Here is a 15,293-nt window from a genome sequence, read left to right as displayed (position 1 = left end):
GAATCGCATAAAATATTTAATTTGATATTTTAATATAAAAAAAAAAAGAAAAAAAATGAAAAATAATAATCCTGCGAGAAATCTAAAAAACAAAAAACAAAGCCAATGATTTCAAAATCAAGAAATAAATTTTAGAAATATGTTAAAGAATCATAGCACGAGTCCCAGTCAGTTTATATGAGCAAAGGTTATTTACTACCCCTTTATATAATAGTCCTATTTATTATTTTTTTTCTATTCCAAAACAATAGTCTTATTTTCATAAATAATTATATCACCATAAAAGTAACATTACTTTTTACACTAATACACTCGCAAGGGCAAAAACGTTTTTTATCTATACTTTTTACCAACTACCAAAATAAGAGTAAAATATATATTTCTCTCTCCATCGCATCACCTAATTTCTAAATTATCCTACTTAATACTACCCACTTAAAAATCCGTGTCAAAAGCAAATGTTACACCTTATTTAGAACGGAGGAAGCATCAATATTTCTTAAAATCTCGTGCCCAACTCAATTAAAATTATAATTGTGAGACGGAGATAATACAAATCTTGATTCAAGAGAAGACTACCTAAGATACTAATTTAAGTTTCAAATCATGCAGACCTTAATCGATTCGATCAAGGCCTCCTGGCTGGCTCCCCTCGCCGAGTATCCAGGCATGTTTGAAGTCGAATTATTTCCGGCTGTTAAGGTCGTCCCAAAAATAGATTGAATCATGATTGGAAGATGAGACATTGATGTTCCGTATCGATCTCAAAGATAAAACGGAATAAAAAATATTGCGAAAAAAAAAAGTCACTCAAGAAAAACTTTCGAGATAGTGAAAAATATGAACGACTGAAGATGGAAGGTCCTATTTATATATATAAACAAAGCAAGAGATATATAACTACCCAACTTCCCTCCATAATCTTTTTTTAAATAAATATAATATTCTATTAATATATTTTTCAAAAAATAATTATATGGCGGCCGCCTATAAATATATATATTTTTTGAAATTCTAAATCAATACGAATTAGTTAATTAGTTAGAATAGTCTGTTATAATTTTTTAGTACAAAATTTATGCGGCACATTTGGTTGGTTTGTGGCAGATAATGAAGTTTATTGAATTAATTATAACAATTAATTATATTAATTTATTTATTTTTAATGTAGGTAGTAATGTTGAAAATTTTAAAATAAAAAATAATATATATAATTAAAAAATATTTATACAATGTATTTTAAATATTTTAAACTATATATTTTAGAAAAATATAAAACATAAATATCGTTTTGTATGGAATAAATGTAAAGGAGTTTGATATGGATCCTATATACAAGGTGTTAGAAATTTAATTAAATTAATTTATATTTGTTAATTATGTTTAATGAGTTTGGATCCTACGCTGATGTATTAAATTAATTCAGCTTATACTGAATTAATCTTAACCATTCATTTATTTTTAATTAAAAATAATAATTTAATTAATTTAACTTATCAATTGTTAAGATTTAGTTTAGCAGTGCTGAATAATGAAATTTTAGCATGCTATTCAAGTTGATGTTTAATATCAATAAATTTATTAAGTATAAAAAATTATGGCAAAATATATTTTTGGTCATTTTTATTCGCTGACGTATCAATATTAATTTATCTATTGTTAAAATAATAATTTTGGTCTCTTATTTGTTAAATTAGTTTAATTTTAGTCTTTATTCATTATTTTAATAAAAATCAATAAATATAATTATTACTGACGCATAAAAATTAAAAAATATTTTTTTTTTTAATAAAAAAACATAAGTAAAAAAATATACACAACACTAAAATCTATCCTTAAAAGTCATGAACTTATTTTTTTTTTATGATGAATATAATGTATGATTTTTATTTAAAAGTATCATTCTTATTCATTATTTATATTATTTTATATTATTATTTTTTGTAAATATCTCCCTTTAAATATTTTCTTTTAAATAAGTCTTTTCAAAACAAATTTAAAGACCTAATTTAAAAACCATTTGTTTAAAACAATTTAGTTGCTAGCTAATTGTTTATTTTAATTATATTGTTGGCATAAAAACGAAATATATATATACATATATTTTTCTTTTTGTGGATATAAGTATGATATTAAATACAGTGATATATACATTTTTTTTTGTTAATAGATACAGTAACTGAGAATAATTTTTCTGGAATAATTTTTTTAAAAATATCGTATGAGAATGTATACAACAAATATATCTATTAAAATTTTGAGAAAATAACAATTAAAGACTAAATCTAAACTACATTAATTGATAATGAATCAAAATTATCATTTTAAAAAAGACTAAAATTAATCCGAATATGAATACAATGAATCAAAATTATTATTTTAATAATATATGAACTTAAATTATCACAGATTTTACTCAGAAAAAGAAAAAATATTAACTAAAGTATAACATAAAACTTTTTTAAAAAGTGTTAATTAAAAAGGAATGGAGAGAATCTATGCATAGTAAAAAAAATTTGAGTTTGAATAGTTGTATGATGTGATGTAAACATGTGCTGATGCGATGTTGTGAATGTAAAAATTGATTTTTGGCATAATATAAAAAATAAAAAATAGTTGTTTAATTTGATAATTTTTAGGCGAAAAAATTTGATGAATAGTGAAAGTTCGAAAAAAATTTCCAAACAAACACACCCTAATAGTCTTTGGGAACCGCCGGAGGAGGAAGCCCACGGCTGAGCTGCCGAAAAAATCTGGAGAAGAGCGGTGCTGTCTTGAAACATGATAGACATTTTAATAGATTTATTTGTATATATTTCTTAATTTTAATATTTTATTTTTACAATAAATTATAATTTAAAGTGCTATTTTTAAAATAGTAAGTGCAAGCTATTTTTTTTTTTTAAAAGGAAAATGTTAAATTGAAAAAAAAAATTGCATTTTAGTCCTTTGGGCAAAAATGCAAATATGGCCAAAATAAGATGAAGTTAATTTTTTAAAATATTTTTGGAAAGTGGACAAATTTATAATAGGATTTTTCTTAAATTAAAAAGAAAAAAAATGTAGTAGGGACGTTTTGAAGAATCAGATACATGGGTAATAACAATAAGAGGATGTACCACAAGGGGTTTGTTTTTTTTTCTTATTTTTCTGTTTTTCTAGAAAAAAAATTAATATGCATTCATATTTTTATATCCCTACTTAATTTTCTATCTTTTTTTTTTTTTCAATTATTTCACAAAATAAAATCATTTTCCAAGAATCATCATCCTAATACTATTCTCATCTAAATGCCTCTAATTTTATAGTTCTTACTGGTCTGATTGCACTCGATGAGTAATGAGCGTCTTGAAAAAATTCTTTCAAAAAGATTTCATTTTTTTTTGTCCAGAGAGTAGCTTTTTTTTTTTTTTTTTTCCCTTTTTCTAATTTAATGGTAAAATCAACTAATAGGTTATGTGAAGACGGGGAATTGAGATTTCAACTTAAAAGCAATTGGTAATTGGTTGTAAGTAGAGTAGCCCTTCACCCCAAGTAAGAGAATTTCAAGATTACATCGAATATGAGATACTTAACAGGTTCTTTGTGTTGTTTATTAAAGTTCGCATATTCATTGTAGCATAAGAAAAAATTAATTATTATATATCTCGATAATTATAATTAATTTATTTAGAGATCCACAAATATAAAATAAAATAAAATCACAATCCATGATAATTTTTTTCCAAGTAGAAGCCAATTATTATTGAAGTGATTCATCCTAGGATTTTTCTTAGTGTTTAAATTTTCTTAGTATTTTTTCTCAAAGGATTTTTCTTAGGATTTTTTTTTTCAATCAAAACAGAGCACCACCGTGCTGCAGGGCAGTCGCCGTCTTTATAGTTGGTTTATTGATGTGTGTAAATGATTAAGGAAAAAAATAAAATCTTTCCAAAATCAACTTTAATTTCTTTCAATTTAATTCCAAATGCAACTTATATAGAATATTAACTAGCTATATCCTAAAAACATATAAATTGGCTTTCAACAACAATAAATTTTGAACCATAGACAAAGTAGTTCTCTATTGAATTCATTACAAGTTATCTATGCCCCGAAATTGAAAAATCTAGGCACTCTACTAAAGAAACGCTACAAAATCCTTCAGGCAGTGGATGAGCATGATAACGTAACGGCCTCTCCATGCAAACTCAGAAGGGAACGGTGAAAGGCAAGGCATAGATATCAACTTCCGGCAAGTGTTGCGCACGAGGCCACAATGCTGCATCGCTGGAGCAGGGCACACTGGGGATTACGGGTTTTTGTCTTTTCTCTGTCGGTATACATTTCTTTCGTCCAAACAACCAATCTTGATCATCCAAATCTTGAGGTACATCCTCCAACCGAGGTGGAAACCAATTCTCCATTATATTCTTCAACTTCAACTCCATTTTATGTAATTTTGGTGTAGCGGTGGTCGTTGTTGGTGGAATTCTTGTTCCCACAGGAGCAAGAGTGCTGGTAGGCCGGGAAGTCGAACAAATCTCTTTCTGATTGGATCTTTGCAGAGGCCCTTGAGGAATACTATCCGTTTGATTTGTTGTGTTGCAAGAAATTGCCCCGGGATACCTCAGGGCAGTCTTGCTGTTATCGTGAGAAATGGATTCTGCCTGCCCGGATGTAGAGCAAAGCTGTGGTTCACCTAAAGATGACACGTTTGACTCATTCTGCTTCTTAGAGGACAGTCGAATACGGATGATCTTTCCTGCTGCACAAAGGAAAAAGGAAAAATAACAAATTAATCCAAGAACCAAGAATGAATCAAACATAGGAGATCGTAAGTAGGAAAATGTTATTACCTCGGACATTGGGAACATCCATGGGCGAGCTCGGCCTCTTCCTCTTGTTGCTATTCTCTGTGCTATCAGAGGAAGTGCTGGGAGCATGCAAATGGACAGATTGCCCATGCTCCTCAGTTAGAGTGCTTCGTTCGAGTTGCTCAGGTTCAGTTTTACTTCCACTCGGAAGAAGATCCCCTTTCACATTGGCCGAAAGCTTTTTGTCAATGTGGCTTTGAGGGGTATTAGATTTCTCCCGACCCTGACATGTCTTGTCTTCAGACTTCCTCTTTCTCTCTTTTCTCTCTTTTCTGTCTTTCCTTTTCTCCTCTTCTCCTTTCTTATAGGTTTTCTTCTCTTTCTTCTTCTGCTTGGCATTCTCCCTTTTTCGGAGCTTTAGAGCACCAAAATAACAGTTTTAAAATCGAAGCCGGGAAGAGTAAATGCAGCATGGCCCACGACATGATTAGAGACCTCATCGCATTTTTACTTTGGCATGTAATCAACAGAGGCTAAAAACAGAAACAGAAACCTAACACGACAACCCCGGGAATCTCAACTGATTCACTTCAATCCACAATTAAGTAGCAATAGAGTACATAGTTACATATTAGACCTCTTAACCTTGACAGAACACATAATATAAAGAACCCAATTATTTACCAGAATTCTTTGCAAGTTAAAGAAAAACAATGATTTTCAAAATCAAGAAACATATAACAGGATGTGTTCAAGAATGATAACATAAATTCCGAGTCAGTTATGTGCAAAGGTTATTTATAACAAATCATGCTTCAAAAGAAACTCACCAAGGTACTATTTGATATTTCTGACATTATGTTCAGAATTAAATCAAGGTACAAAGCTCAATAGTTCAAAGGAAACCAACAGAGAAAACCCCCTGCCTACCACAAAGGTCGGTAACCAAAGATTTTACAAATTCCATTTTTCGATTTATATTTCAAGAATTACAAAAAGGAAAATGGATCTAAAGGGAAAACACCGACACAGCAACAATCCGTTCATTGTACAAAAATGTTTTCTCGATCCACATAACATGTCTTTATGTACAAGAAGAATCCCACCTAGGGGTCATTAATTTACATCGATGAGATGATGACTCATGCTCATATATAAATCAATGAGGGAGCAAACCTTAATCGATTCGATCAAGGCCTCATGGCTGGCTCCGCCCAGAGCGTACCCAGGTAGTGGGTATGGAAAGCACCGAGACATCTTCGAGATCGAATCGAAGCTTCTCACCCGACAACAAATTGAACCCACTAACTAATTCCACCCCGAACAACCGAGGGTTTTACTTAGGATTCGCAAAGAAACGCCCCCGTACAGCAGATCTATAAGAACAAAAAATCGAGATCTAAAGAAAACTGCAATTAGGGTTTCGGCGACGGGGAGAGAGGAATCCTCCAATTCCTTAAAGGCAAAATAGGGTTACTGTGATGCCGTGTGGGGTATTTATAGGCGAAGTCATAACCGACCTAGACGCGGTTTGGATTTTGCACTTTAATCCTTCAACTTATATGTATATTCGATTTAGTTCTCATACCCTTCCGGCCCGGCCCAGAACCATAGCTTTTCAATTGGGCATATTTCTGAAATGGATCGGCCCAATTTAACGTGTCTATTCAACCCGGATTATTGGGTTTGGATAGGGTCGGGTCGGCCCACTTTTAAGTCAACCGACTTCGAAGTATCAAAGTTATCTGCAATCATTTCAAGTGGAACAATTTGCAGAACCATCGCCGGAATTCTCGCCGGAAAAATGCACAACGGCGATCACCCTCTCTACCCGCAGCAGAACTATCCGCAGAGCCGCAATCCGAGCCCGATGGAGCCTTACTCCGTCGCTCCGCCGTCTTACGCATCCGCCCCGCCGTTCTCCGTCAACAATTACGCTCCCGTTTCGCCTCCCGCCGCCGATTACTCCGCCGCTTACCACCACTACAATCATTCGTCATATGGTTCCTTCACGCGGACGCCCGATTCGGCGCCCGCCGAGGGTTCGTATTCGCAGCCGCAACCTGCGTATAATTTCCCCCAATTCGAAGTTCACGGGACGTACCAGCCTTCGTCCCAGCCTCCGAGCCAGGCGGATCAATCTTCGTATTACGGTCGGCCGGCGCAGAGTTACGCATCGAGCCCAAACCCTAGTCTGATTCCCCCAAATTCAGGCTATCCGTCAACGCATCCCTCTACGCAGTACCCTCAATTGAATACCGGCTTTTATGATTCCCAATACGATAATCGTGACGTGAATTTGAGCCGGAGCAGATCAGATTTGGGGCCCGAATTCAATGGCAGACGAGGAGAGAGCGGATACTCAGGATATGAGAATGACGGTAGCTATGGGAGCAATGAAGGGGTTTATGCGTATCGGGGTGCTTCCGAGCCGTATGGAGCTCGGGGGACTGCTCCAAGGTCTTCGACATGGTCTGGATTTGATGATTTTGGAAGGCCTATTGGGTATTCATCCTCGTCTTCGGAGAAAGAGCGATCTTCAGACTATGGCTTGAAGGTTGTGAGGGCTGTTCCAAAGGCTGATACGCAACAGGATTCCAAAGGTGGAGTTCAGAAGTTCCGGGTGAAGCTGTTGGCAGAAAGTGGAGGACAGAACACCATGGATGTGCTTTGCCAGGTTTGTTAATGAAGAACTTCGCATTGCTTCGAAAAAAGGACTATTTTTTTCTAATAAAAAATAAAGCTATGATGATAGATCGACTAGTTAACTTTAGTGCACGCAATACAGTGTTTCTGAAATGCTCAGATTAGTTCCATTTGTCAGTTCCATATTGTAATAGCCAGAATCTAGTGTGATCACACCTCATGAGTTGGTAGCAAGCAATGTTTTTTAAAAGACTCCCGCGAGTTGGTCCAAGAGATCATTGATTCTACCTCCTAGACAATGGGAATTTATTCTTTTCGGTCAATTTGTTCTGGCATTGTCTAAAATATACAGTAACGCAGAGTCGAACTACCATGCTGACTGGAATTTGAGCGTTAACTTCTTGTATTCTTCTGAACTTGGATGAGAACTCTTAAAGGATGTTTTCAAATTAAGGAAACTACTTGTGTATGCTATGTCATTTCCTTAATTAATGATGTTTCGGTTTGTTCTACATTCATCATCTTGAATGCTCTAGACGTCATGTTTACACCACTTATAATACGTCTTTCGCATATTCTATGCTCCTCTGTTACTACGAACACCGACCTACTTGGATCTAAGAATTTCGTACACTATATGAACCTCTACATAATTAATTTGTATACAATTTTCCCTCCAAGATCCCTGTAATTGTGCTTCAACCATAGGGCATGACACATATCATAAAGATTGTTCATTCTTCTTCTTCTTTTTTTCTTTTTTTTTTTTTTTTTTTTGTTGCATCAGATGGAACTTTTGAATGCTAAACATACTATATTGAGTTATTTCAGATTGGTTTGGATGGAATCCGTATGCTGGACCCAAGTACAGGGCGGTTATTGAGAATTTATCTTCTTGACACTATAACAAAGTGCGAGGTATGATTCATATTACTTGGTTCCTTTCTTCTGTGGGGTCGTGGGTTTTGAGGGAAAGAATTGCGTATCATGTGTGTTACTTTTTCACAGGTATCGACTTTAATTAATTAATAATGAGATATCAAAAATGCCTGTTTAATAAGTATAATTTTAGCGTACATGATGTTGATCTGTATCATATACCAAGATCTCCACTTTAATAAGGTAGATGTGAACTTCAATTTTAACACAACTAAAATATGGTTTCTTTAATCTCGAATATGTATAAATGAGGCATATTCATATGACCCTTAGGGGAGTGATATGTTGGCAGAATAATTGGGTTATTAGGGCATAGAAGTTATTGTTTCTCACAGAATCACTGTTAAGGTGAGTTTCTGGCTTCTATAATAGTTTACCGGATAAACCTAACTTCTCTTTGTGTTATTCTGCTCCGCTTGTTCGCTTTTGTTACTGTTGATTACTGTTGTTATTATATCTGTATTTCTTGCAAATTATCTCATTAAACTGCTGGTTTACTTCTTTTATTTTTAGGCTATTGATTCATCAACATTTGCCTTCTGGTCAAAAAGCTCTGTGGACTTTGAACCTAGACGTATTAGACTGAAATCTAATAGTTATACCAACAACACCATTTTGGACATAGTTACTGCTGCAATTGTCCAGGTTTGTAATTCTCTGTCCTTTGCTCCTTCGATAATTATGTTCTCTTATCATCTACTGTGGTAGCCAGTTCTGAAGACCAATGGTCAAGCAGAGTCTCGCAAGGCTCTGCAAGTTTGCTTGCCCTCCTATATGGCCATACTCATGTGTACATTCGGTTAAATAATTATAAGTGGAGTATAATTGAGATAAGTCATTTTAAATGAGATGGTTTCCTTCTGAAATTGCAGTATAAGGAGATGGGTGGAAAAAGCCGCCCTTCTGAATCTCCTAAAATCGCGGAACAATCTACAGAGAAGAAGAAAGGTTTTGCTGATTTCATCAATTTAATAAAACCTGCAGACGAGGAGAAAGATCACTGGGTAACATCATTTTCTCTTCTGCTTTGAATTTCTCTTATAACCCCACTTCATTCTAAAAACTCTGTACTTTCAGAATTCAATTTCTCTTTTTAGTGTCTGCTGATTATTATTTATTTGGGGGTTAATTTAAACAGATCCCTGACGAAGCAGTGTCAAAATGCAGTTCTTGTGGAGCCAACTTTAATGCTTTTGTGCGAAGGGTATGTATCCCCTGGTTCTTTCTTTCTTTTTTCTTTTTTCTTTTTTTTTTTTTTTCCATTAATGCAGTTGCACCCTTATGTTGGTATTTAGTTGCTGGGTATGTTATCAGTTTCGCATTGGGATATTGGGATGCAGATACATTTGATTGCTTGTGAATTATTTTAACATGTGGTGCTTTCTGTTCTCAGCATCATTGCAGGAACTGTGGTGAAATATTTTGTGATAAATGCTCTCAAGGCAGAACTGCACTTACTGCGGATGAGAATGCCCCAGTTGTTAGGGTTTGCGATATGTGCTTGGTATGCACAAATATATTTTTTCATTTTTCAAAGAATTGTCTATGCACATCTTTTCAGCATTACTTTTGATCATAAGTGGAATGCATGGTCAATCTGCGCCCTGCTGAGTAGAATCTTCACATTTCAAATTGATATTTGATTGTCTTTCATGGGTGTAGTCATTGTATTTTGATTAGATATAGGCTAACATATTGGTATTCTCATAATTATGCAGGGTGAAGTTTCTCGTAGATTGACCAGTGCCAAGGAAGGTGCCAACCGATCCACTGCTGTTCACAGTCACGAGGATCTTGCCAGGAAACTTCAGGTTGCACATGCTGTTAGAATTGACATCCTAATAACATAAACATAAAGGCCGCGACTATTTTATCATGTTTAAGTCCTCTGCTGTCCTTTGGATATATTAATTGTTTAGACTACTAACCTTTTGAATTATTACTTGTATGGTTTTGCATTTTTCACATTTCATTTAAAAAACCACGAAGGGTTCTCATGTGCTGTGCAAGAATAATGTTTCTGTGTTAGTACGGCTAGCATTGTTTCTGGGAAACTCTATACAGATTCTTATAACTCATAAGTGTTGATTTAATTAGCGAGTATGAAATTTAAAGTTTCCAATAATTATACCATGTATAAGTATCTTTAGTTGGACTTGATCATGATTTATTTCCATTTTTCGAATGCTCTATGCTCGATGCCATTCTCAACAAATTATATATTTCCACAGGAGGAGTTGGAGAGAAGCTGCAAGATCTCATCAGGTATATTTAATGGTTATGAATAAATCATTGTTATGCTGCTGCATATGCTTCGTTGTAGTTTTCAAATTGTTGCATCAATCTTTTTGTAGTCATGTTATGTAAATATCCTAGGTAATGGAGAATGAGAATATTCTCGAGAGTTGTGGTTCTATTTGAGCCAACTGATTAAGAAAATCTTGAAATCAATTCCAAAACAATGAGTAATTGGCCCGCGATTAGTAGGTGTCAAAGTTTGGAATTCTCATCATTTTGGTCTTGATTAACAAGCCAAAAACTTCTGCTAGGTATCTTGTGTCAATAACCCATTAACCAGTTTGCGTAGTGGTAACTGGCACGCGACCTGGATGTGTCAGGTAGACAGCACAGGTTGAATCCTAACTTTTGGCGACTTAGGGAGTTCATTATATTAGTTACAACTGTGAGAAAGATTTTAGATACCTGCTGTCTAAAGAAAAGGAAAATGTTTACCATCAAGTATCCTGTAAGAATTACCAGAGCACTCTGGTTTGAATCGGAAGGCCTAAAGAAGACAATTAGCTTCAGAACTGAAATCCACTGTGGTTTCTTGTTTGTCTGCATATTACTCTCTCTCTCTGTAATTCCGGACACATTTTATATCATTAGCTGTCCTGCACTCCATTTGAAATTCCTGTTTTGATACTACTTTGTGGTTATTTCCAGGCTCTAAATCGGATGGCTCAGGAAAACGAATGAAAGAAGTCGCGTGCCCAACTTGCACTGTACATTTACAGGTTCGAGTCTCCCCTGAATTAGTTAAAGACTGTAGATTCTTATATTCCATGGTTTTTCATATTGCTGATGTTGATAACGGGCGCAGGTTCAAGTACCCCGCTCGGGTTCTGAGACAATTGAATGCGGTGTTTGCCAGCATCCTTTCCTCGTCTCCGGCCATTGATCCATTGTTGATGTTCTTTATTTTCTTGACATATTTGGTGTGGTTTGGTCTGAACATTACATTTTTTTTCCTTGATACATACTTACGGCTTCAGTTCCAACTCCCCCCTCCCCCTCCCCCTCCCCACCACCCACCCTTGTTTCTTTTTCTTTTTTTGGCTTCGTTATTTTGGGCTGAATTGTTCTACCAGATATTTGAGTGCTTAATGTACATTCAAGATTGAGGAATTATCTATCTGTAAAGCTAGAGGTTTGAAAATATGGCTTTGGTCACTATCGCTCCAGCGATTTCCAAAATATAATAATAGAGAGTACAAAATATATTATAAAAAAGTCGAAAGATCAAGAAAATTTCAAATAATCATTATAAAAAATCCAAAAATCATTATGAGGTCTATTTTGACATAATTTTTTATACTACAGATCATAAATTATTTTATCTAAAAATACTTAGATGAGCCAGACCTATATATTATTATTTTACCAAAATCACGAGGTGAACAAACCTTACTCATCTCTTTAGAAAAAGTGAGTGAGATATATAGAAATGATGGAATTTGTTCCTGAAGAATAGAACTTTAGAAATATATTATACACCTAGTTTTATCTGTCTCAAAATAATAGTCTTTATTTTCATTCATACTTTTTACTAATTACTAATATAATATCAATATTTCCGTAAATCTCATGTTCAACCAAATTAAGACTATATTTATGGAACGAAGGAAATATTATATTTGAAGAAATAGAGAGAACGGAATCGGTGAGAAAAATATATATACATATATATAATTTTAAAATATTTTAGCTTTGCATAGAAATATTTTTTTTAAAAAAAAATTATTATTATTTCCGTCAAATCCTCTCTTTCATTGCCGTCACCACGCTATCCGCTATGCGATTAGAATTTACAGGGTTCTTTGTATTAAGACTAATCTTTTTAGCTTGCTTTTTAAATTGAAGTTTTAGACAATGAAAAAAAAAATGTATCATAAATATGTTATTGATTTGTTGTGAATGAATAAATTTTTTTATATACAATATAATATAATTCATTAGTGAAATCCAAACAAGTCATATGTTAATGTATGCCCAATTGAAGAGTGATTATTATAGCACATGGTTTTCTTTTTCATTCAGAATAATTAATGAATTTTATTAAAATACTCACAAACAAATATCAAAACACAATAAAGATTTTTCTAATTCAATAATATTGCTTCATTTTCTTGTTAATGAATACAAACTTTTAAGCATTAATTGTGTGCAGTTGTTAGTTGAAAGTTGGAAGGTTTCACGATACCATCAGAAAATATTTAGATAAAAATTCAATATCTTTATATATTACTCCCTCCGTCCCATATATTTTGTCCGCGCTACCGTAGACACTGAAATTTACGAGGGGTATAATTAATAAATAATTAAAAAATTATAAATAAAATTTTAAAAATAATATTAAAGTGTATAATTATTTTTCAAAAAAGGAAAGTGACAAAATAAATGGGACGGACAAAAATAGAAATGTGGACATGAGAAGTGGGACGGGGAGTATAACGAACATTATAATAGAGATTATAAGTAAAATATATAATACTCCCTTCGTCCACAAAAAAAGTATAAAATTACTTTTAGCGCGGTGTTTAAGAAATAATAATATTTTAATTATAGTGGGTGGTTAAAAGTAGTGTAACGACATTTTTGCCTTTGCTTTTTGGTCTAAAAGTAATGATGTGATGTAAAGTAGGGGTGTTTGTATTTAATGAAATGTTTACTTTGTAATTGGACGTCCCAAAATAGAAATATGTATACTTTCTAGCTGGACGGAGGGAGTAATTTTTAATGTATGTATTTTTTTTATCTTTGATAATTTAGTACTGTTGTCTGTTGTCTCACCCATACTTTCCTACCTTACATTCTCTAATAACTTTCTATTAAAAAAATAATAAATAAAAACAGCAAAATTTATGGCTTCATCCAACAATTTCAGGAATTATTATTGAAGCATATTTAATTCCAAAATTTGTAGAGGCTATGTTTATATATATAGAAGATTTTGGTATTATTTGTTAACATAATTTTTTTAAATATATATATTATACTCCCTCCGTCCAGTTAGAAAACATACATATTTCTATTTTGGGACGTACAATTACAAAGTAACCATTTCATTAAATATCCCATTTTTTCCACAAATACCCCTACTTTACATCACATCGTTACTTTTAAACCAAAAAAGTAAGGGCAAAAATGTCATTTTACTATTTTTACCTACCCACCGTAATTAAAATAATATTATTCCTTAATCTCTGCGCCAAAAGTAATTGTATATTTTTAGCTTGGACGGAGGGAGTATGTATATATAATACTCATTTCGCTATTCAAATATATGCTCACTTTCAAAAACCTTTTTGGATTGTCATCAAAAGAATATTCTCGTTTCATTTTTAAGTAAAAAATCATTACAATTTTATATATATTTTTTTTACTATAAAAAAAAATTAACAATTATTACTAACTTTTATTGAAACACGTGTCCGATCAAATGAGCATATATTTATATGACGGGAAGAGTATTTATTTTATTTCACAAAATATTACATTATATAAAATTTTAGAACATTTATATGTTTTTTGAATACAAAAATATTTTACCCCAATAAAGGTAATTGTTATTTCTCAATGTGTGTGTATAATAGTTTAATGCTTTGTGTGAGATAATATTATATTTTTCTCAAAGTCCGGCGACAATATAATAGTTTGATATGATATTTTTTAAAAATTTAATTTTGATTCAACCGAAAGAACATTGACGGAGAATTTTGAATCAATAATCTTATATTCATAAATTTATCCACCAAAGCAACTCGATTATACTATCTTATTTTAAACCATATGTTCTTAACATTAAAAATCATCTAGCACAATACGGTTTTGTTTCGTTTTTATTGTGTAATAGTCATTTAATGTAATATTTTGTGGAATATATATACACATATATATATTTTATATTGCGAACCACAAAAAATAATGTAATGATCGAATAAGGGTTACGAGACAAATGTGATTATTTATGGTGTAGACATTCAAAAAAATCACATCAAATATATATTTATCTGTTTAGACGACGATTCTAAAAAATTTTGCACTATTCAGTTTTTTAAAAATATCAAATCAAATATATTTTTCTTTTACACAATATTTAATTAAATATTAATTTTTTACTATTTTAGAAACTTAGAAAACTTTTAAAAGTCTCTTATCTAAACAGAAACAAATCGCTTTTAAATACCGAAATTCACATGGAATGTGTAGTTTGTTTACTTGTATCTTTATTGTTATAATTATTTTCAATGTGCGCATCATGCCGAAAATATCAAAGATGTACTCCCTCTGTCCCAAAGACCTGCAACATTTCCTTTTTGGTATGTCTCAAACACTCTGCAACATTTTCAAAATAGGAAATAATTAATTCTACTTAATCTCTACCCCACATTTTATCCCCCTCACATCATCCAAATAAAAAAATAATATATATATTTCTCTCTCCATCACATCGTCTAATTTTTAAATTATCCTACTTAATACTACTCACCTAAAAACCCGTGTCAAAAGTAAATGTTGCACCTTGTTTGGGACGAAGGGAGTACAATACATATAGAAGATAATATATGGTTCATATTTAGTGTAAGGACCATGTCGAAAAGATTGAGGCTATAATATATAGAAAAAATT

General features: G+C 32.6%; 2 protein-coding genes across 3 annotated transcripts; one reads left to right on the top strand and one right to left on the bottom strand.

The window, feature by feature from the left end:
* Nucleotides 1-4,016: 4,016 nt before the first annotated feature.
* Nucleotides 4,017-6,261, bottom strand: LOC127257161 (stress response protein NST1-like). Of its 2 annotated transcripts, none has more exons than XM_051283513.1 (3): nucleotides 5,973-6,261; nucleotides 4,839-5,211; nucleotides 4,017-4,747 (listed from the first exon to the last, which is right to left on the bottom strand). In XM_051283513.1, exons 1-3 carry the CDS (start codon nucleotides 6,051-6,053, stop codon nucleotides 4,191-4,193), a joined length of 1,011 nt encoding a protein of 336 aa, XP_051139470.1. In that variant the 5' UTR covers nucleotides 6,054-6,261; the 3' UTR covers nucleotides 4,017-4,190. The 2 variants fall into 2 exon arrangements, with proteins under 2 accessions (XP_051139470.1, XP_051139471.1); XM_051283514.1 differs by having other exon boundaries at nucleotides 4,017-4,744.
* A 284-nt stretch (nucleotides 6,262-6,545) lies between these two features.
* LOC127257100 (protein FREE1) lies at nucleotides 6,546-11,816 on the top strand. The gene is made up of 10 exons (XM_051283409.1): nucleotides 6,546-7,473; nucleotides 8,274-8,360; nucleotides 8,895-9,026; nucleotides 9,254-9,385; nucleotides 9,520-9,585; nucleotides 9,775-9,885; nucleotides 10,100-10,192; nucleotides 10,613-10,646; nucleotides 11,328-11,398; nucleotides 11,485-11,816. Exons 1-10 carry the CDS (start codon nucleotides 6,601-6,603, stop codon nucleotides 11,560-11,562), a joined length of 1,677 nt encoding a protein of 558 aa, XP_051139366.1. The 5' UTR covers nucleotides 6,546-6,600; the 3' UTR covers nucleotides 11,563-11,816.
* Nucleotides 11,817-15,293: the final 3,477 nt, after the last annotated feature.

This window comes from Andrographis paniculata, unplaced genomic scaffold (assembly GCF_009805555.1).
Source record: "Andrographis paniculata isolate CXL003 unplaced genomic scaffold, ASM980555v1 Contig57END, whole genome shotgun sequence".
NCBI lineage: Eukaryota > Viridiplantae > Streptophyta > Magnoliopsida > Lamiales > Acanthaceae > Andrographis > Andrographis paniculata.
Note: the sequence above shows the minus strand (reverse complement) of the source record. Positions and strands in the feature narration are given on the sequence as shown.